The 23,095-nt window shown below is 49.4% G+C and overlaps 2 protein-coding genes across 2 annotated transcripts in view; one reads left to right on the top strand and one right to left on the bottom strand.

Annotated features, from left to right (window-relative positions):
* The first annotated feature begins 275 nt into the window (after window positions 1-275).
* Window positions 276-16,466, top strand: LOC102250341 (chromosome unknown open reading frame, human C16orf71). Its single transcript, XM_005872936.2, has 10 exons — window positions 276-440; window positions 2,071-2,250; window positions 4,494-4,625; window positions 5,568-6,068; window positions 9,309-9,426; window positions 11,082-11,223; window positions 12,208-12,318; window positions 12,785-12,883; window positions 13,697-13,856; window positions 14,634-16,466. The coding sequence occupies exons 2-9, from the start codon at window positions 2,122-2,124 to the stop codon at window positions 13,854-13,856; spliced, it is 1,392 nt and encodes a 463-aa protein (XP_005872998.2). The 5' UTR covers window positions 276-440; window positions 2,071-2,121; the 3' UTR covers window positions 14,634-16,466.
* A 151-nt stretch (window positions 16,467-16,617) lies between these two features.
* Window positions 16,618-23,095, bottom strand: part of ZNF500 (zinc finger protein 500) — a 10,485-nt gene continuing 4,007 nt past the window's right edge. Inside the window, exons 3-4 of the mRNA XM_014545086.1 lie at window positions 22,161-22,593; window positions 16,618-18,037 (exon numbers count right to left, since the gene is read on the bottom strand). Of these exons, the coding sequence (XP_014400572.1) occupies window positions 17,337-18,037; window positions 22,161-22,593 (1,134 nt within the window). The 3' untranslated portion in view covers window positions 16,618-17,336. The remainder of the gene's footprint in view (window positions 18,038-22,160; window positions 22,594-23,095) is intronic.

The raw sequence follows: 23,095 nt of genomic DNA, 5'->3' as shown, positions 1-23,095 counted from the left end.
CCCGGAAGTGGTTGCGGAGGCGCGGAGCACGCCGGGACGTTCGCGGAATCGGGGAGCAGCTCTGGGCGCGGTGGAATTCGCCGGTTCCACACCCGGACCTTCCCGTCAGCTCGCCCGGCTCTCTGTAGGACGCCCGCTGCAACCAATGAGCTGGGAGAGTGCGCCTGCCCCGCCCCTCTCTGACCATAGCAACCAATCCTATTGCAAAAGAGGCAAGACGCGCCAAGCCCCGAAAGAGGCGGGGGGGTTGGGGGGGGGCGAGAGGGGCGGTTGGCAGTCGGTAAAGTAAGACTCCCCTGAGGGGGTAGTCCGAAGGCGGTGAAAGGTTCAGTAGTTGCGCCGCGGCCCAAGGGGACGAAAGCGACCGGAGGGACGCGCTGGAGGCGGTTTATAGCCCTGTCAGGACGGCGTTGGGAGGGCAGCCGAGGCGGAGGCCTGAGGTGAGGGGCCTCGGGCCTGCCGCAGCTGCAGAGATAAATGTCGGGAGTTGGACGGGACGCGGAGGAGACAGGGGTTGGGAGTGTGTGTCAGGACAGACGCTGGGTTTTCCGGTTTCCGAGCTTTAGCATTTAAAAGCCTGACCGGGGAGGCCGTTGGCGTCTAGTTGTCATGACAACCACCCGCCAGTGGTAGGGATGGCAGGGGTGGGACTTTGGGCGGGACTAACGGGCTGCAGCCAAGAAACGGACGTGGATTCAGAGTCAGGATTCCGAGGAAACTTGGGATGCCAGTTTGTGTAGCATTTGGTTTAACCCTCATCTGCTGGATGAGCCAAGCTCCTCAGCTTGGCGTTCAGGAGATCTGGTCCGTTTTTACCACAAAGTCCAGCAGTTAAGGAAACTTGGGATGCCAGTTTGTGTAGCATTTGGTTTAACCCTCATCTGCTGGATGAGCCAAGCTCCTCAGCTTGGCGTTCAGGACCCTTCACGATCTGGTCCGTTTTTACCACAAAGTCCAGCAGTTGACACCTTCCCACCCCAAACTTTTTGGGCAATTTTCACTCCTCTGAGACACTACATGTTCTCCTGCAGCCCAATGCCTTCCCCTTCCCCTTCATTGCCTTGTCCACCTAAAGAACTTATCAGACTCTGGTAGTCCCCTTCACCTACGTGGTTCTGTTGTCCTCTGATCTGCCCTGCAGCCAGAGAACATCCCATGATGTATGTACTACATGCGTCCACACTCTGCAGTTTCCAGTAGTGGGTGCACCAAACTCCTGTCCCCACTCCTGTAAGCACAGAAAAAGCAAGAAGCCCACTGCTGCTACACTGATGGGAGCCTTGATGCAGAGTGGCAGCCAGCTAGGGCTGGAGCAGGAGTGTTCTCTTCCCATTTTATAGGCACTGCTGCCTCAGGCTGCAAGGATTTTCCAGGCACTGGCTCTGAAGTACATCATCCTACATTCCTAAAGCCCCTTTGACCCATGAGGGGCTGGGCCTTTTCCTTTTAGACTGGGATACAAAAGGGGGGGCTGCTTCAGTGCCTTGGTATGAGGGTTAAAATGAGTGATGACTCAAAAAATATATATATCCTAGGGACTCCAAAATGTCTCTAGTCTATTCCTTTGTAAGGGAACAGTAAAAGTTAGTGGGGCCTAAAATCCCCTCTAATTTTGATGCAAATTCTCTTTCCCATTTACAAACAATATAACTTATCTGAACCTATGAAATATAGATAATAGTATCTATGTTATATGAGATATATATAGTTTATATTATCTATATATCATGTATATACATATATCATTGTATATATCATATACTTATGTACATAATTATCAATACCTATATATTATCATATATCACTATATACTTCATATACATATATCTTCGGTCTCCATACTGCACTGCGCGTGCGCGCACACACAGTGCAGGGCACAGTGCCTCACACTCAATAACAGGAACCTGCAGAACCAGAAGGGAAATGGGGTAGGTAGTCTGTGAGTCAGTTTTCATCCCCCTCAAAGTGGTAGATTCTTTGAAAAGGCACCTCCTGTTCCCCTACCACCACCGCCCCAGCTCTTGACTCCTGGTCCCTGGATCCTGTCACCTCACCCCGCATCCTCTATAGGGTTCCTTGGATGATGGCACACTGAGAAACTTCCTCTGAGCCCAGGCCCCTATGGCATCCCAAGACAAAGATGTGGGGCCCTCACTGCCCTCTCCGTGGGCCTCCAAGATGGGGCCCTGGAAGGCCATTCTTGAGGCTGTCAGGGAGCAGCTTCCGTCTCTGGACTCGGATTCCTCTTTGGTAAGTAAAGTACCTTCTTCCCATGTCATCTTAAGCCCTGATTGCTCTTCCTTTCCCATGACAAATGTGATGCTGGCGCATGGATGGCTATGGAGCTTATTAGCTCTGCATTCATCATCAGTGTTTTTGTTCTCTGAATATATTTATTAGTGCTCAGCATCCTCCTGGGTCTTACTAGTGACCCCAAAGGACAACTGGAGAATTCCTCTGAGGGCTTATCACAGTGCACTGAAATGGTAGCCACCCTCAGTGGTGGTTCCAGCCAAGTTCTGGCTCAACAGAGCGTTGAGAAAGCACCTCAGCAGAGGAGGATAGCGGGAATATCAGCATCAAGCAGACCTGGGTCCCCATTTCTACTCAGTAGCTAACTTACCATGTAACCTGTGGGCAGTTATCACTGGTACAAATTTGGGATTCTGTATGTAAAGGGCCTGGCCCAGAATGGGTGCTCAACTAATAGAGTTAACAAAGTCACCCATATCCTAGGGTATTTTTTAAATCCTCACCCAAGGGCATATTTACTGATTTTGAGAGAGAAAGGAAGGGGGAGAGAGAAACATCGATATGAGAGAAAAACATTGATAGGAGACAGAAACATCAATTGGCTGCCTCCCGTATAGGGCATATTTACTGATTTTGAGAGAGAAAGGAAGGGAGAGAGAGAAACATCGATATGAGAGAAAAACATTCATAGGAGACAGAAACATCAATTGGCTGCCTCCCATATGTACCCAGACCAGGGATTGAACCTGCAACCTTTTGGTGCACAGTAGGATGCTTCACCAACTGAGCCCCCAGCTAGGGCTTCATCCTAGTGTTTTTCTCATCCTGGCAAACACCCCCATTTGCTTTATGGAAGATGGTGATAAACAGAGAGGTACATCATGTAAGAGTTAAAGACCAAGGCTCCACATTGTAAGTTGTTGTAAGGATTAAATAATTAAATTTTGAGCACAGTGCTTGGGACATGGTGAATGTATAATACATAGTAATTTTCTTTTTAAAAAATACGTTTTTATTGATTTCAGAGAGAGGACGGGAGAGGGAGAGAGAGAGAGAGAAACATCAATGATGAGAGAGAATCATCGATCGGCTGCCTCCTGCATGCTTCCCACTGGGGATTGAGCCCACTACTGGGCATGTGCTCTGACCAGGAATTAAATTGTGACCTCCTGGTTCATGGGTCGACACTCAACCACTGAGCCACGCTGTCCAGGCCATAGTACTTTTCTTATTGATCACATGCATTCATTCAACAAACATTTAAAGAGCCTACTCAGCCTCTTCAAGGACCAGGAGGCCTTTTACACTGTGGTGGGCCTTGCTTCACCATGATTAGAGCCTACTCAGCCTCTTCAAGGACCAGGAGGCCTTTGTAACGTTATACACTGTGGTGGGCCTTGCTTCACCATGATGGTCATTGTGCTTCTAGTTTCTACCTACTAAGAGAATGTTGGGTGGCAAAAGTGACTCTGAATTTAAGTTTAAGTGAGTTGTACCATCTTCTCCATGTAGTGGAAATTAGGCATGTGCACACATGTAAATGTGACAACGACCCCACAAACAGAGCAAAGTGGGTGATGCACCAGGTAGGAGCTCAGCAGTGGATGTCAAATACACAGGTTGGAGCTGGGCATGTAGAGAAAGGTTTTAGAAATAACAAGCCAGATTTGGATCTTACCTGTGGCACCTGCAAAAATGAAAATGACACAGCTTCCACCCGAGATCTTCCAGTGCACAGCAAGGCTAATAGGGAGTAGATAATGCAACCCCAGTGCCTTTTCACATCTTCAATCTCATTTGCTCTCTTCAGAATACTCCTGTGAGGTGGGCAGGTGACTATAAGTGCCTTCCCCACCCTACCTTAGAGGCGACAAATGAAGGCTCCATGTCATTAAAGGATGGTTCAAGTCATGGGGGAGGGGAAAAGCTGGACTCTGCTCTTTTAGCTACCACTTTAGTACCCAATTCATTCGCACCAGGCATTAACTAAGCACCTGCCGTGCAATGTCAAGGATGGCAGGTATGTGCAGAACTGGGAACTCAGGATCTCACTTCCACGAGGTGGTGCTGCTGAGCTTACTTTTCTAAATCAGCAACAGGAACCAGCACTGGGCAAGGCCCTTTGGGAGAGAACTGATTGCCCCTACTGTCCGGGGAGGCAGGGCAGAATGGGGTAAATGGGGCAAGGCCCCCCTGGCTCTACCCCCTGCCAGGTAATCCCTGAGCTCTCTTGTCCACAGTCAGACTGCGGAGAAGAGGAGCTGTTCATCTACCAGCGAAATCAAACCACCCTGATTCCAGACTTGTCAGAGGAGCTGGCTGAAGACCCTGATGGGGCCTGGGTCGCTCCGGCCAACAGGTCTCCTCCTGAGGTCAGTGGAATGCAGGCTCCAGGGAACCTGCTGGCAGAACAGGGTGTGGGAGTGAGCGTCCCTGGCTCTCACCGGATTCTAACAGCAGTGTGAGTTAAAGAGGTCAGAACCCCTGGTCCAGCATCTCTGCACACCCAAGCCTTTCTCCAGGTACAACCCAAGGAGTTCAGACACCAAACATCTACCAGCCTTGTACATAATACAATTCCAGGAGCCCAGCACACTTAAGACCAGGGTTTTTCTTCATTTCTATGATTACCTCAGCAATTCTTCTGGATGATTTTTTTAAAAATTCAAGATGGAAAAGTCTGTACCAATTTATGGGGGTCAAGCCATGGGCTTGCTCTAGAATCAAAGGGCCTGGGTTTTATCTTATCCACCCCTTAATAGCTATGTAGTCTATTTATAGTGGCCAAAGGTGGGAGCAACCCACGTGTCCGTCAACAAACAAAAGGGATAAAATGTGGTCTAGCCATACAGTGGAATATTATTCAGTCCACTGAAAGGAATAAAGTACGGACACATGCTACAGCATGATGAACCTTGGAAACTGAGCTAAGTGAAAGGGCACAAAAGAACAGACAGCTTTTGTATCCACTGAGCCAAACCAGCTAGGGCTCTGTATATGGTTCTACTTCATTGACATATCTAGAATAGACAAGTTTTTAGAGACAGAACGTAGACTAGAGTTTACCAGGGCTAGACAAGTGGAGGTATAGAGTTTCTGGGTTTTTTGGGGGGAGGGGTACAAAATGAAAGAGCTTAGAAAATGGACAATGGTGAAGATTGCACTGCATTATGAATGTATTTAATGCCACTGAACTTAACATTTAAAAATATTTAACATGACAAAGTTTGTTATAGACATGCCACAATTTTTAAAAAACTTCCCTAAAGTATGTTTTTGAGGCTGCTAACTGAGGACACCTGTTTTCTCAATAGCCACTTGTGGTACCTGTGGAGTTCTCAGCAGAGCCCTGGGGTGAATGGAACGTAAGGATGAAGGAAGGAAAGGACCCTGGCCAGCCCTTGGAGAGTGGTGGTGAGAGCAGCTCTCTTAGGATGCCTGAGGAGACCCCCACATGGCAGGAAGGTGACCTTGGAGACATGTCTTTCAACACCAAAGGATCCCCGAGTCCTCCTTGGGGGCCGCAGGGAGAAGCCACCCTCTGTCTCTCAGAAGAAGACCTGAGGATGGATCCAAATGCTGTCCCCTGTGTTCAGAAGGGCTCAGACTCTGCAAACCGGAGAGCCCTCCGAAAAGAGAGAAGGAAGATGATCGAGAGAGACTTACTTCATAAAGTCACCTGGGGTGCCAGGGGCCCTACCTGCAGTGACCACAGCCAAGTGAAGGAGACACCCTGTGAATCTGCATCCACAGGTCCGAGGCCAGGAATGTCATCACAGGGGCCCCGGGAAGGCCTGCCAGTGCTCTCCCTCGAGGTAGGCAGCTCCCTTGTCCTGTGCATCCTCAGGGTGTGACCTGTAGTGGTCATAGGCCAACTTGAGGGCTGGCCCATTACACCTGTCTTAATCTGCGGGAGCTGCTATAACAAAATCCCAAGATCCAGGCACCGGCACATTCTGTGTCTGGTGAGGGCCTGCCCTCTTCTCACTTTGTCCTCACTTGATGGAAGGGATTTGGGGCTCTTTTATGAGGACACTAGTTCCATTCATGAGGCTCCCCCCTCATGACCTAGTCACCTCCCAAAGGCATCACCTCTAAACCCCCACTTTGGGGGTTAGGATTTTAACATATGAATTTGGGAGGGGCACCAACATTCATTCTACAGCAGCGACCTTAGGCCCATGGTCCCCTGACCACTGGCAGACAGGCTGTCATACCTGTCTCAGGTGTTGTGCAGTGCTGGCAGACAAACCATCCTCAGGTAGAGTTAACAAAAACAAGGAAGAGTAAGGAGACTCCAGCCTTCTTAAAAAAAAAAAAAAAGTGCTAATCCCAAGCATATTTATAAAGACACACAACTGCATATAACATAGAGAACAGAGCCCCAGCCAGTTTTGCTCAGTGGATAGAGCATCGGCCTGTGGACTGAAGAGTCCCGGGTTCGATTCCAGTCAAGGGCATGTACCTCAGATGCAGACTGCAGGGCACGTGCAAGAGGCAACCAATCGATGTTTCTCTCACATTGATATTTCCATCTCTCTTCCACTCTCTCTAAAAATCAATGGAAAAATACCCTCAGGTGAGGATTTTAAAAAATGATGTTGAAAAACAAACAGAGCCCTAGCTGGTTTGGCTCAGTGGATAGAGCATCGGCCTGTGGAATGAAGGGTCCCAGGTTCGATTCCAGTCGAGGACACATGCCTGGGTTGCAGGCTCGATCCCCAGTGGGAGGTGTGTAGGAAGCAACCAATCAATGATTCTCTCTCATCATTGATGTTTCTATCTCTCTTTCCCTCTCCCTTCCTCTCTGAAATCAATAAAAATATATTTAAAAAAAACAAACAGATAAATAATAAAATAATTTTTAAAAATAGATAGAGAACAGACTCTGTCAAAGCATAATTCTCAAACATTAAAGCTCCCATTCTCATACCAATAGTGAATACCTGCTAACACTGGATTTCGCTCATGAATGAGGGAACCAGCAGGATGACAAAAGCAGTTTAAAGAGATTATGAGAGACTAGGATTTTGTAAGACATTGGAAGAAAAGAATTGAATGCTGAGATAAAATACATTAAGTGTAAAATCAGTCAACATCCTACCCGGCAACCGAACTGATACCTTTGGGGCTATCTTCTCTACTCTACCATTGCATTTTCTCAGTTTTACAAAGTGGTAAAACAGGTGGGCCCTGATCAGTTGTGCAAACCAACCTCCCCTAGGAAGGTGAGCTTCTTAGAAAAGCTCCAGCATGACATCGAAAGGTCATGCAATTCCCTATTTTGCTTTATTTACAAATTTGAAAAATTTTCTTAACAACTTAGGGAAACATGGCATCAACGTGTTCATGGAGGTCATTTTCACAAATTCCATTCTTATCAATTCCATTCTTTCAGTTCACTTCTAAACACTTTTATTTTCATTCACCTACAGGGCTGCAAGGGGCTGCAAGGTCATACATAAGAAACATTCATTCCTGATTAATTTCCCTCCTCTGATCACACCAACTCTGCCCCCACAGCATGCAGTTTTCAGCACCTGCCTGAAATTATCTGTTTCTTTTCTTTTTTTAATATATTTTCTATTGATTTCAGAAAGGAAGGGAACGAGAGAGAGATAGGAACATCAATGATGAGAGAGAATCATTGATTGGCTGCCTTTTGCATACTCCACACTGGGGACTGAGCTCGCAACACAGGCATGTGCCCTGACCGGGAATTGAACCATGACCTCCTGGTTCACTGAGCAACGCTGGCTGGGCTAATTCTCAAACATTAAAGCAAAACTTTTTAACCTTCCAATGTTTTAAACCTGTATGAACCTACAAAGTTTTAAAAAGACACCAGGTTTTCTCCAGGTCAAAATACCTGTTAACAGGTATTTACATACAAATAGTAAATACCTGTTAACACTGGATTTCGCTCATGAATGAGAGAACCAGCAGGATGACAAAAGCAGTTTAAAGAGATTATGAGAGACTAGGATTTTGTAAGACATTGGAAGAAAAGAATTGAATGCTGAGATAAAATTGCTACATTAAGTGTAAAATCAGTCAACATCCTACCCGGCAACCGAACTGATACCTTTGGGGCTATCTTCTCTACTCTACCATTGCATTTTCTCAGTTTTACAAAGTGGTAAAACAGGTGGGCCCTGATCAGTTGTGCAAACCAACCTCCCCTAGGAAGGCGAGCTTCTTAGAAAAGCTCCAGCATGACATTGAAAGGTCATGCAATTCTCTATTTTGCTTTATTTACAAATTTGAACAATTTTCTTAACAACTTAGGGAAACATGGCATCAAGGTGTTCATGGAGGTCATTTTCACAAATTCCATTCTTATCAATTCCATTCTTTCAGTTCACTTCTAAACACTTTTATTTTCATTCACCTACAGGGCTGCAAGGGGCTGCAAGGTCATACATAAGAAACATTCATTCCTGATTAATTTCTCTCCTCTGATCACACCAACTCTGCCCCCACAGCATCCAGTTTTCAGCACCTGCCTGAAATTATCTGTTTCTTTTCTTTTTTTAATATATTTTCTATTGATTTCAGAAAGGAAGGGAACGAGAGAGAGATAGGAACATCAATGATGAGAGAGAATCATTGATTGGCTGCCTTTTGCATACTCCACACTGGGGACTGAGCTCGCAACACAGGCATGTGCCCTGACCGGGAATTGAACCATGACCTCCTGGTTCACTGAGCAACGCTGGCTGGGCACAGTCTGTTTCTTAAGAGCAAAACTTTTTAACCTACCAATGTTTTAAACCTGTATGAACCTACAAAGTTTTAAAAAGACACCAGGTTTTCTCCAGGTCAAAATATACCTTTGTGCCAGACACAGAAGTATTAACCGAAAAGGCACAGGAAAGAGGTGCAGATCCCTGGTGGTTCATTCTGCAACCCACACAGGGTGGGTGAGTAAGCCCCAGCTGCAAATGTGGGCATGCCTCCAAGTCCTGATTCCTACTCCGGGACATCCCATGCCAGCCTCTGTTGCTCCCGGCACCCTGCGGCAGCCTTGTAATCTCCACTTTAAATCATTTCAGCAACTTGAAGAGTGGGATTTGGATCACATCCTTCAGAGTCTGGCTGGACAAGAAGACGACCGGGGAGATGGAGCACCTAGAGGAGTGTGGTGGGCAGCTGATCACCTCCAGGGCCCAGGTCTGACCTTAAACACCAGGGCCCAAGGGCATCTCCACAGCAGCTCCTTCCAGGGCCTCTCAATAAAATAGGTTCATGGGCTGGGTACAGTCAGCCTTGCAGCCCACCATGTCCTCTCTGCTGCTCAACCCTCACTGTCTTGAACATTCAGGTGCCAGACCTTGAAAGACTTCATTTATTCACTCACTCACTCACTCACTCACTCACTCATTCATTCACTGTATGTGTGACTGCCTGCTATGTGCCAGGCATAGACCAGGCCCTGGGGATACGAGAGCCCTTCAGAAGTAGTCCCTGCCCTTGACCTTCACCTTTTCCTCCTACCCACCACCTGAAGCCTCCCTCTCTTTCCTTCTGGGTGGAAAGTAATCCTGCCTTTGGCACTTCTTCAGCCAGCTTCTAAACACAATCCTGCTTCTACTGCCTCCCTGTTTACAAAAGAAAGCCAGGGATGTTGATTACTGTCAGTGCACTTGTGGCCTTGCTGTGGGCAATTCTAAGAGCTAATATGCTAATTAGACCAGATGGTGGAAGGACCAGTGGTGGGGGGAGGTCAGTGAGCCCGCGCTGCCAGGCCAGCCATGGTGGTCCCGGTGCCCTCCCTTCCACAGAGGCGGCTGCAGGGGAGCGGTAAGTGCAGTAGTTGGCATCCCCCCGAGGACTCCCAGGCTGCCAGAGGGATGTCTGACTGCCAGCTTAGGCCCGATCCCCAGGGGAGTGGGCCTAAGCTGGCAGGTGGACATTCTTTGAGGGGTCCCAGACTGCGAGAGGATGCAGGCCAGCTGAGGGACGCCCGAATGCATGAATTTTCATGCACTGGGCCTCTAGTTCTGTAAATAAAACAAAAGCTCTCCATCCCCTCCAGGCCTGGCCCGTAAAGGTGAGTGGGGGCAGGTCTGAGGCAAAGAAACCAGGACATTCAGTTAGGCCTCCAGTTCAGAGTGAATGCTCCTCTGGGGCTAATAACCCTGTGCTGTTTTTAACAAGGTTTTGTTTGTAATTTAGCCCCTGTTAGCAGGCTGTGGAGAAACCCTATAAGGTGGGGTGAGAGTGGGGGCTGTAATTAGTACCCCTTTTTTGAGGACAATGTGGCAGAATGTTTTCTATTTAAAAGGCATATAAGCCTTTGATCAAGCTATTCCACTTCTAAAGTCTATCCTAACACATACTCACATAGGTGGGTAAAGATATGTATTCAAGGATATTCATCTCTGTTGCAGTTTGTTTATAATTGTGAACATTGAAAGCAACCCATATTTAGTATCATATTCAATAGGAGTCTAGCTAAATCTGTTAAACCACAGAACAATCTGCAGTTAGTCTGTATACACTAACTTGGAAAGATGTAATATATTCAGTGAAAAAATCTACAGAGGATAATCCAATTGCTATTTTTTTAAAAGTGAACACAAGTGGAACTAGGGAATGGGATAAAGTGTTAAGAAGTCACCCCAATGAGTTGCCTCTCTGCTCCTGAAGATACCACTCCCCCAGCCCTCCTGAGCGGATGTGGGATACCAAAGGGGTGGGGCAGGGCCTCCCAGGCCCCCTCACTTCTCCATGTACAAGCTGGAGGTTCGTCCACATGAGGGGTCAGGGCTCTGTAAGTCAGTGACCAAGTCCCCATTAGTCAGCCTCCCTTACTCTCTGGTCAGATCATGCCAAGCCCAGCACCCAGGACAGGCTCATGGAACAGCTCACCCTCCTATGTGCCAAGCAATTCAGAGCCTCTTCCTCTGCCTGGAAGGTGCCTGCAGACATGCGCCCGGACAATGAGCAGCTGGAGGCCAGAAGCAGGTGGGACTTCTTGCCAGTCATGGCCCTGCCCTCTTTAGAACTGGCCCCAGCCTGGCAGCCTATTGTGGATGGGGCACTTGATGCATATTTCTCATTTCATCTAAAAAAATCTGATCAAGTAGGTGCTACTATGATCTCCATTTCATAGATGGGGAAACTGAGGCTTAGAGATATTGACTTACCCAGGTCATATGTAGCAAAGTTGGAACTCAAGCCCCAAAGCACCTCTCTTTCCCCCACCCCATGGGAACCCTCCCTTCACCATCCACATGGTCTTCCAGGGGCATAGGGCCCTGGTCTTCTGGCCCCTGTTAATTGAGCCAGCCCTGAATAGCTGACCCCAACAAGGCCAATTAGAGCCTTTCCTTTGGGAATTTTTACCCCGGTATCTGGGTAGAGGTGAGAGGGAGGAGAAAGGCCAGTTGTGGTGAAAAACACTGAAGCTGGGGGGTGGGGAGGAGCAGAGATGGGGACAGGGCCCAGTTGTATCCCTGCCCTTCCTACACTTGGGTTGTTCCACTCGTTTTAAGAATCTGAGAGCCAGTGATTCCCTTTTCCCTTGAGTTAGTTGGAGTGGTTTCTGTCCCTGGCAATCCAAAGTGTCAACAGAAATGTCTAGACCTGCACTGTTCAATTGTAGCCACTGGCCACATGTGGTTACTGAGCCCTTGAAATATGGCCTGGGCAACTGGGAAACTGAATTTTTATTGTATTAATTTAATTTTAGTTAGCCTAAATGTAAATTGCAACAAGTGGCTACCACGATGGAAAGCACAGATATATTTCAATCATCACAAAAAGTTCTATTGGATGGCACTGGCCTAAATCTTAAGGGTTGTTCTGAAGAGTAAAGTAATTCATTGATAGGCCCTCCTCAGTGCCCCACACACAGTGGGCGCTCAGTCAGTGGCAGCCAGTAGCCCAGCAACAGGTCCCCTGTAATCACTGAGAAGTGACTCAGCACCCCTGCTCTTCTCATCTCAGATGTGCTTTGACGGAGCTGAGTCAGCGTCGGCTAAGGAGCCCAGTGGAGCCTCCCACCATCTTCATCGACCTGAGGCCCACAGAGCCATCAGACCAGGGGGCATTGGAAAGGTACAGAGAGCAATGACAGCCCTGCAGCAAACCCACTGTTTTGTGGATGACACATTGGCCTAGAGGGGAACAGAGACTTCAAGGGATGGAAAGACTTGGGCATGGGCAAGTCCTGGGAGCACCGCTCAGTTGAGAAGTGCTCTTAGCCAGGAGCCAACAGTCCCACATGGTCATCAGGAGGTTCTCCCAGCAGAGAGGGAGGAAGCAGAGGCAGACAGCAATCTTTCTAGGTCTAAGCAAACAGTCTAGGTGGGGTACATCGCCCTGGGGTGCTTCCCTCTACCACCTGGCAGGAAGCTCAGTGGCCCTTTGGTTTGGGTTGGCTGGGCTTTGGCTGGCCTGCCCATCCTCCTGCCTTGGGTTACCAGGGAGGCCTGGGCACTCCAAGTCCTGGTAGGAGCCTGGCCTGGTCAGGGTGGATTGGGGCACATCTAGCAAACCCTCGTTTCCTCTGCCCCCGCTCCAGCTCCGGCTCCAGCTCCAGCTCCAGCTCCTCTGACAGTGAGGAGGCAGGGGAAGAGGAGACAGCTGCTCGGAGAGACTGGCAAGGCCCAGGGGGGCTACGGTAACCACTACGGGCTCCTGCTGCCTGGGGCTGCTCCCTGTTGCTTCCGCACAAGCCCTTGGCCTGGCACATTTAATGTTTGTGCTTTCAGCTCTATGTGTTGCACCCAAGCCAGCACATGAGGGTGTGGGGGGGTCTGGGGAGGTGGAGAGGGTAGTCTTGGGAGTCCACCTGGGGCCCAGTACCATCTCAGCCTGGCTGTTGTTCCCCGTCATCACCAAGGATGCCTCAGCCTGCTCTGAAAAACAGCTCCCCAAATTGATGTCGCCCCCAATTGGTGATGGCAGTGGAAGTGAAGGGAAAGTAGAGTAAAGTGATAAAAGGCCTGGGTGAATTAAGATGTGAAATGTCAGATTTAGAGAAGGCACAAGTCTCCTTCAGGCGGGGGAGGGGGGTTGTGGGGCAAGTCTCCTTGGGAGGCGGGAGGGCCATTGTTGTCACTGGCGAGTTACAATCATGCTGTAGCAGTGTCCATTTTTGGAATTGGAAAGCTTGCTGATCCTATCCTTTGAGAATGTCAGTCTAATGCAACTTTTCCCATACTCTGGTCCATGATCAAGCATTATAGGAAAAAAGAGGGAAGAAAATTTGGGTTGAGAAAGGTCACATGGGCTTCATCCCAGACATGTTTAACACGATGACATGAATTGTGACTCAGCAAGGGTGGGAAGCTGCAATCATTTATTTACATCTTGAGAACTAGGGAAATGCTCCTGGAAGCACTGGCTTTGTGTGTGCCCTGTTTCAGTGGCGAAGCATTGGGAGGTTTGGCCTCCACTTGGCATTGACTGAGGTGGTTCTCTTGTGTTACAGGGACTGTACTGGGAAAAGTCACCTTCTCCAGCAGCTCAGGGCTTTTCGGAAGGGGGTGGCTCAGCCCCAGTGGCCTGCCAACAAGGTTCCTAGGAGCCAGAAGGCTCCTGAAGATACAGCTGGATCTGGGGCTGGAAGGAAGCAACATGTAACACTCTGAGTAAGGCAGAATGCCCTGGCCAGACACTCAGGAGGAAGTCCTGGGGCCCTTGGGGACCCTCTTGGGCCAGGGATAGTCAGAGGCCCTGGTATCTCCTCTGGGCCAACTGTAAATGCCTCTGGGACTGGATCTTGGGAGGTTATTGGGATGGGTTGACTCAGTCAACACACTCAGGTCTGATGGTCCCTTCACTCTCCCGTTTCCGTTAGCAGGTGCTTTTGCAGTGCAGGGCCTCTCAGACTGGACCCGTCACCTAGCTCTCTGTTAGAATTTGGTCAGAACATTTTTATGCATTTACAGCAGAGATCCCAGCACAAACTTATACACTGTACAGCATGAAGACAACTCAGGTGACCCTAATCCTCTGAGAGGGCGTGGAAGGAAAGCCCATGAAGACAATGGTTTTGTTCTGATGGTTGAACTGCGAGCCTATACATCTTTGTCCATTTCTGTATTTTTTCCATTAATGTACATCTGTTATTTTCATCATACAAGGTCTTTTTAAAAACTGTGAAAACATACTTACAGACTTTCAGGGTGGAAAGGGTCTTGAAAGAGAATTTAGCCTGATTTTCTGGGTCCCTGGATACTCGCTAGTTTGTGTACTTACCACACCACACACACACTAAATGAACTTTTGAGATTTCTCTTTTTTTCTTTAAGACACAAAGGCACATAGAGGTTCTACGGTTATTCCAAACTAAAGGTGAAGTTGGCCTTTAAATACAGAGAGAATATTGAATGCTCTAACACCCGAAACTGTCCTCATTTCCTAAGGTATCCTTGTGGAGAGCCAGCAAGCTGAGGGCCCACAGGAGGAACTCCCGCGTCTCTCACCCTGTTTCTTTGCAAGCATTATCCCCCACCCCCCACCCTCATTTTCATAGTCCCTTCGTAACAGGCTGAAGCCCTGATACATGGCACCTCTGTTCCCTCCCCAACTTGTTTCCAAGATTTTGCTCGTCAGTCTCCCACCCCATTCCTCGCCTGCCCTATGGGTAGAGCAGGAAAGTCATCTGGGGTCTTCCCATGCTGTGGACTGGGGTGGTCCAGCAGGGTCCTTGGCATTTGGGTGCATGTTCCAGCACTCAGCTAGGGTCACAGTTGGCTGCCATCTGCTGAGGGTGGGCAAGGGTCTCTTCCCATTTAGCTCTGCACCAGGCAAGACAAGCCCTGCAGGGCCTCAGCCAGCCACAGGAAGTCACGATCAGGGCCACAGACACTATTGATCTGCCCACAGAGTTCCCACAACCAGCGCCCACTCACAACAATGAAGGGCATTTTCATTAGAAGCCAGATGCAACAGGGGCTTCCACAAGGCCATAGGAGCCCCCAAGGAGACGTTCCTGCAGAGAAGGTGGCAGGCTGCTGTCGTCTGGGGTCCCCAAGCCCTGTCCCACCTGTGGAGGCCCCACACCCTCAGTTCTGGGGCACACACAGGACAGGGCAGCCTCAGTGCTGCACACCTCCACCTGTGCTGCCAGCCTAGCTGTCAAGAGCAAAGGCCATTTTTTTCCTTTAACCCCATTTCCCCCATCTCTACCCCTTTTGATGCCAGTAAGTTCATTTAGGATGTTTCACAGTAATAGAAAAGAAACTTTGTTCCAAGTTCAACTTTGAATTATTCTGTCAAAGTAAGCTGGGAGGATGAGGCGGTGGGAGTTTATACCTGGATTGAAAGCCTGTTCCGCCACTTGGATAAGGTTCTTAGAGGTCTCGTGGCTTCAGTTTCCCCGTCTATAAAAGAAGACTAATGAAAAGTCCTACATCATAGCACTGCATGTTCCATATCATGGAACAGGCACATGATGGGCCCATCAGACCAGGAAGAGGACAGCCTCCTCCGGCACCAGGCGGGACTTGAGAGAACTGAGGTGGGGCTCTTGGCTGTGTGTATGTGGGGGCGGGTTGTCGGCAGTGTTGGACCAGCTAGATCTGGCTGGGTATACTTGTCCTACGAGAGCTCTGGAAGCTGGCCTAGAAGGTAAAAACCATCTTTAAGCTAGGCGACCCCATTCTCCAGCGATATGCAGGACAGAGAACAATGGGGCTGGGAGGAGGACTGACATAATTAAGGGAGAACTGTCACATGCCCTGGAACCTGGGTTGTGTAGAAAGTGAAAATATATACAGCAATTAAGTGACAAAACAGTGGAGCATCAAGAACTGGCATGAGGGCCAACGCCACCCAGCAATAAGGAACAGTCACACTTCTGGATAAAATATTCCAGAACCAGTGACTTCAGCAGCTGCCCCATGACTCCAGAGATGACTAAACTGGACAAGGACTCTATACCTCTTCCCTCAGCCACTCAGGAGACCATGGATATAGAGGCATGTCTGCCTCAGACAAAGTAGGGCAACCAAGACTGGCCTGTATCCTGGAACACGGCCACTTGGGGCTGGCGCAGAGGCAGCTCTGGCCCCTTACCCTGGGAGGATGGCAAGGCCAGTCAAATCCCCAGGCTTCCTCATGGGTTGGGGAGGTCTGGAGATGGAGTCAGGCATCCATCCTACGAAACTGTGGATCTTCAAAGGTAACACCCAAATCACCCCATCTCCCTTTTTAAAAATTTATTTTTATTGATTTCAGAAAGGGAGAGGGGGAGAGAGAGAAACATAAATGATGAGAATCATCGATCGGCTGCCTCCTGCATGACCCCTACCAGAGAAACATAAATGATGAGAATCATCGATTGGCTGCCTCCTGCATGACCTCTACCGGGGGATTGAGCCCACACCTGGGCATGTGCCCTGTCCGGGAATTAAACCGAGGCCTCCTGGTTCATAGGTCAATGCTCAACCACTTAGCCACACCAGTCAGGCACCCCATTTCCTCATTGACACCACTGGAATGTAGGAAAAACCCCCACCACCTACATTTAGAAAGTGTAGCAAGGTTGGAGGGGAAGGCTGGGGTATGTAATGCCATAAGCCACTGCAGCCGTTGCAGCTTCCCCTACAGTGGTTAGAAAGTGTCCCTCAAATTCTAGTCCAACCAGAACCTCAGAATGTGACCTTATTTGGAAATAGGGACATTGTAGATGTAATTAGTTAAGATGAGGTCATTCAGGGGGGCCAGTAAATACAATGACTATATCCTTAGAAGAGGAGAGGACACAGGGAGAAGGCCGTGTGATGACAGACGCAGCCACGGAGTGATGCTGCCACAAGCCCAGGAACATCAGGGTCTGTGGGCCACAGGGGAAGTGGAAGAGGCACAGGATTCTCTACCAGAGCCTCCAGAGGACACCAGTGCTGTAGACACCAGGAGGGACAGATTAATTCCGGTTGTTGTAAGCCAGCCAGCGTGTGGTCATTTATTCAGCAGCCCTAGAACCGAATACACCGGGCCCTGTGCCCAGCATTCCACCTGAAATGTCCCCTGCTGTGTCCTCACACCAGGCCCAGGGGAGCAGAGTTCATGTGAAGGTGCCTTAAGGTCAGCGTTTCTGGTTCTGGGTAACGGCTCTGGCAGCTTCATGAACTGAGCACGTAGTCAGGCTTTGGCCCTGGGAACTCCTGGAGCCTCGAGGGTCTGGGTAGTGGCTGCACCCCCTTGGTATAGCTATGTGGATGCTTCTCCCCATTGTGGGTTCGCTGGTGTTTGTGGAGGTCGGTGCCCCGGCAGAAGCCCTGGCCACAGGCCGGGCATGTGTAGGGCTTCTCGCCTGTGTGCGTCCTGCGGTGGGCGCTGAAGTGTGAGCTGTTGCTGAAGCGTTTCCCACACTCGGCACACACATAGGGCCGCTCCCCGGTGTGTGTCCGGCGGTGGATGACCAGGCTGGAGCTCTGGCTGAAGCGCTTCCCACACTCGGCACACTGGTAGGGCTTCTCGCCCGTGTGGACCCGCTGGTGGGTGCTGAAGTTGGAGCGGTCGCTGAAGCCCTTCCCACACACCGGACACTGGTACGGTCGCTCGCCGGTGTGTATGCGCTGGTGCTTGGTCAAGTGGGATGTCTTGCTAAAGCTTTTGCCGCATTCGGGGCACGTGTATGGCTTTGCCACCCTGGAGGGCCCCCCTCTTTCCAGAAGTTGCTCAGATTTGGTCAACCCCCTGACGGGGGCCGGTTTGTGACCTAGGAATGGGGAGCTGGGACCCCTGCACCGAGCCGACAGCACTCGGTCCCATTCTGTTCTCATCTGTGTGTCTTCTTCATCCTTAAACTGCATTCCACGGCCTGAGACAGAGAAAGCAGAGTTCCTGAGGAGGAGGGGAGCTTCTGATAAGAAGGCAAAGGCTGAGTGGGCAGCCCTTCTGAGGAAATGGAGGGCAATGCTCTTCAAATCCCCCTCAAAACACGGAGCATGTCAGTCAGACCCTGATGTGAGGTGCTAACGCCATGGCCAGAGGCTGTTATAAACACACGGCAACTTGTTTAATCCTTGTAATGCCCATGAGGTGGGTGCTGTTACTGTCCCATTTTATGGACAAAGAAACTGAGGCACGCCCTACCTGGTTTGGCTCAGTGGATAGAGCATCGACCTGCAGACTGAAAGGTCCCAGGTTCGATTCCGGTCAAGGGCATGTACCTTGGTTGCGGCACATCCCCAGTAGGGGGTGTGCAGGAGGCAGCTGATTGATATTTCTCTCTCATCGATGTTTCTAACTCTCTTCCCTCTTCCTCTCCCTTCTTCTCTGTACAAAATCAATAAAATATATATTTTTAAAAAAGAAACTGAGGCACAGGGAAGTTAGGGAACTTACCAGAGTCACTTAGCTGGTAAGTTAAGAGGGCCCGTAGTCTGTCTCTGGAGTCTGGGCTCGTAACCTCTAGGCCAGGGGCAGTGGTGAACCTCAGGCAACACTTGACAATGTCTGGAGATGTCTTAGTGGTTATGTTTAGGGCCTGGAGTGTTGCAACTGGCATCTAGTGAGTGGAGGCTAAGGATGCTGATGTATAGTCTCTGGTACACTGATGGCCCCACAACAGAAAACGACCCAGCCCTCATGTCAATAGTGCGCAGGGAGAGAGACCCTGCTCTAGGTTGTTCTGTTTGGAGCAGGACCAGAAGGCCTGGTGACCCAGATCCTCAGCCTCCTGCTTGTGTACTTGGGGGCAGCCCTTGAACCCTCTGCAGACCCAAGTACAAGAGTGACCACCGTGGTGACACAAGCACAGAATAAAGGACCCTGGAACGGACCCTGGCTCTATCCCTCCAGGTTGTGTGACTTTGGGCAAGTGCTTTATTCTGCTTCCTTGTCTGAGACATAAGGCAAACCCCACCTGAGCATGAGGCATGCTGGGGCACCAGGGCGAGGGGGTTGGGGCTGGGGAGCAGATGGCTTCAAGCAGAACCCCCTGAAAAGCTCACAGTTGGCACACACTGACCCGACAAGGAGGGACAGAACCTTCTGTCACCCTGAGATATGTCCGCTCTAAGACCCAGAAGCCAAACATGGGCTTCAGCTCACATTTACTGAGCCTCAATTCTCACATGTGTACAATTAAGATGTAACCACCTCACAGGTCTGTTGTGAGATTTTTTTGTTTGTTTGTTTTGTTAATCTTCACCTGAGGATATTTTTCCCATTGATTTTTAGGGAGAGTGGAAGAGAGAAGGTAAGACAGAGAGAACACATCGATTGGTTGCCTCCTGCACGAGCCCTGACCAGGGCCCAGGCCAGGGATGAGTCTGCAACTGAGGTATGTGACCTTGACCGGAATCGAACCTGGGACCCTTTGGTCCGCAGGCCGATGCTCTATCCACTGAGCCAAACTGGTTAAAGCTGTTGTGAGAATTTTTAAAAAGGAATTGAGTCTGGCGATTCTTCAAAAGGTTACATAGTCACATGACCCAGCAATTCCACCCCCAGGTGTAGGTTCAAGAGAGTAAGTGCTGACAGTGTGACACTCGGGGGCTCTCTGATCTGGCTCACACTTGGCCTGGCTCCTTGACCTCATTTCTCCCTTGGGAACTAGTTTCACTTTTGCTCCTGCGGGCAGTATAGAGTCCCAGACTGATCCGGTATAACTCTCCTTCTCCATTGAGGATTTCTGCTGGAGCCCAAACCTTTCTCAAGGTCACTATCTCCCCTTGCTTTTCCCTTGGGCAGGGGTCAGCACATCTGGACCCAGAGGCAGTGCCTATCTCTGAAAATAAAGTTTTCTGTTCTTTTGTGGCTGCTTTCACGCCAAGATGGCAGAGACTGTATGGCCCACAAACCTGAACAATTTATTATTTGTCCCTTTACAGAAAAGGTCTGCTGCCCTGGTCGGTTTGGCTCAGTGGATAGAGCATTGGTCTGTGGACTGAAGGGTCCTGGGTTCAATTCCGGTCAAGGGCACATGCCTGGGTTGCGGGCTCAATCCCCAGTGGAGGGGCGTGCAGGAGGCAGCCAGTCAATGATTCTCTCTCATCATTAATGTTTCCATCTCTCTCTCTCTCTCCCTCTCCCTTCCTCTCTGAAATCAATGAAAGTATATATTTGGAAAAAAAAAAAAAAGGTCTGCTGACTCCTCCTCTAGTCCTTGGGTTTGAACTACACAAACACAATCACCATGGTTTAAACCCCAGGAGAGGACAGAAGCTAACCTGGGACTTCTGTTTCCTTCTTGCTGACCCCGCCCCCTCGCCACCTGAGCTGGCACCACTAGAGACATCCCTAGGTCGCAAGGCAGCAAGAGCTGGGTCCCACAGGCCTTCTCCTCACCCGTGTCGGGCAGTCAGGTAGGGCCTGGGGAGTCCTGCTTACAGGACAAGAGAAGGGAGGATGTGAGTGTGGGCTGTATTAGAACCAGGGGACTGCAAATCCTTTCCTCGTGAGGGCAAACGGGCATCAGAAGAATCTATAGAAAAGTGAGATGCTCTGAAAGACAGGTTTTGCTTCTGTGCAGACTGTTTCCTCTGAGGGAGAGGAAGTGAGGAAACAGGGCTCAAGGCTTTCACTGGCTCTGGGAGGGAAACCCTGACACCCTGGAGGAGTCTGGAGTTTCATCACAATAGAGACTAAGTGGCCAAGAATTACAACTAAGTGGGGGAGAAACGGAACAGAGAGCATGGGGCAATGGTCCAGCAATAGTGTGCACAGAAAATTAGTGTTCTCCTTCTAGGAGGCAGTGGAAAGGTTCATTTTCATTCAGTCCACCGATTCTTAGTTTGAAAAAAATGAGGATGTAAAGGAAAGTATGTAATGATTACGGCTATGTTGTTGTTTGGTTTAAATGCTAATGTAGATGTCGCTGTTGGAGGTATTATGTAGATGTGATTAACATTTACAAATCAACTGACTGTAAGAAAGCAGATCACCCTCCTAACTGGAGGTGGGCCTCGTCTAATCAGGTGAAGGCCATAAGAGCAAATCCTGAGGTTTTCCAGAGAAGGAATTCTGCCTCAAGACTGCAGCATAGAAATCTTGCCTGAATTTCCAGCCTGCTGGCTTGCCATACAGATTTTGGACTTGCCAGCCTCCACAATCATGTGAGCCAATTCCTTAAAATATATCTCTTTACACATACACATCCTATTAGCTCTGTTTCTCTGGAGAACTCCAACTGATACAAAGCAGCATCTCAACTCCTTTAGAGAACATTTTAGGGAATAAGTGGGTGACAGAATTGGCAAGACAAGTGGAAAGACAGAATTGGCAAGACAAGACAAGGCCCTCCAACTGATACAAAGCAGCATCTCAACTCCTTTAGAAAACATTTAGGGGATAAGTGGGTGACAGAATTGGCAAGACAAGACAAGTGGAAAGAGAAGAGACAGTGTTGAGTGGGGAGCCGGGGCATTGGCCATTGATGGCCAAGGCCTTGCCAGGAGCAGCTCTACCCATGGGGGCTGAGGGCAGCACAGAGGCTGAAGGGAAACTGGACCAATTGAATGGGTGCAGGAATGAAAGAAGGAACTCAGGACAGCTCTGGGCATCTGCCTGGGATGTGGGTGAGCCACCACACTGCCCCCACTGCAGCTGCGCCACTGACAAGACACCAGCAAACCTGGCTTTGCAGGCTGTATGCAGCTGGATACCAAGCAAAATTGCCAGAGAGCACACCTGGCCTACTAAACCAACCCCTGGGCATGGGGCCGGTGAATTCCTATTTCTAACATGCTTCCCATGATTCCTCAGGCCACTACAGTTTGAGAACTTCTAGACTGACTCCTGTAGGCAGTAGAGAGCCAGGGAAGGTGTGAGCGGGGAGGTGGCCTGGGTCTTGGGTCCTGAAGGAAACATACACCTGGGGGAAATGCCAGGCCAGCTACATCCAACATGAGGCAAAGAGCCTCCGTCCCTCTAGGACTGGCCCACACCAGACATCATGGTTCCTAATGGTTAGCAGTCAGGGTCTCCCCACATGTTACCTTCACTCTCTGGCAGCATGTCCTGACTTCGGTCCTGCTGAGCTGGGTCCAGACACCCCCACTCCTTCTGGGACAGGTACACGGCCATGTCCTCCAAGGTCACTGGTACCTGCAAGGACACAGCCCACTCAGTCCTACAGGCTGGGCCAACCTGGTGAGCTGACCTTTCCCTTCCACTCACGTCACAATGGTGGGTCCTGCTTGCCTCCCACCACTTTTTCCCTCCCCACAAGCTGTCACACACCTCTCCTCCCAACCTCAGCTCACAGACACGGCAGCATCCTGCTCTTTGGGACGACACTATTGCCATCATGCTCTGTCCTGTTGCTGCAGGGCAGCACAGTGTGGACAGATTCGCTGTGCGTAGCAGCTGGATCCACTGTGTGCTCAGCCATTGGGGCCCATACTCCTTGGAGACATGGGTTAGCATGCCCTACCTCAACTCAAGCCAGCCCTGGGACCCAAATGGGGTGACTTGAGGACTTCAGGACGGCTCTAAGCCAGTGGTTCCCAAATCTAGCACCAGACTGACCTAGGGAACATGATTAAAACTCAAGCAAAAGTAGATAAATAACATAAATAAAACCCAAGCTTACAAGGTCCAGAAGAGACAAATCCAGAAACAGAAAGAGGATCAGTGGTTGCTCAGGGAGGGGCAATGGGGAGTGACCACTAAGGGGTGTGGGGAATTTTGGGCAGGTGATGAAAATGTTCTAAAATTGATTGTGGTGATTGCATAACTCTGTAAATGTATGAAACATTGTATACTTTAAATAGATGAAATGTAAGTATATGAATTGTATTTCAATAAACTTTTATTTAAACAAGTATAAAAAACTATTCCAGGCCGTGGCTAGGAGAGGAATCTTTTTTTTTTAAATATTTTATTGATTTTTTTACAGAGAGGAAGAGAGAGGGATAAAGAGTTAGAAACA

The sequence above is a fragment of the Myotis brandtii genome, unplaced genomic scaffold (assembly GCF_000412655.1).
Source record: "Myotis brandtii unplaced genomic scaffold, ASM41265v1 scaffold397, whole genome shotgun sequence".
NCBI lineage: Eukaryota > Metazoa > Chordata > Mammalia > Chiroptera > Vespertilionidae > Myotis > Myotis brandtii.
Note: the sequence above shows the minus strand (reverse complement) of the source record. Positions and strands in the feature narration are given on the sequence as shown.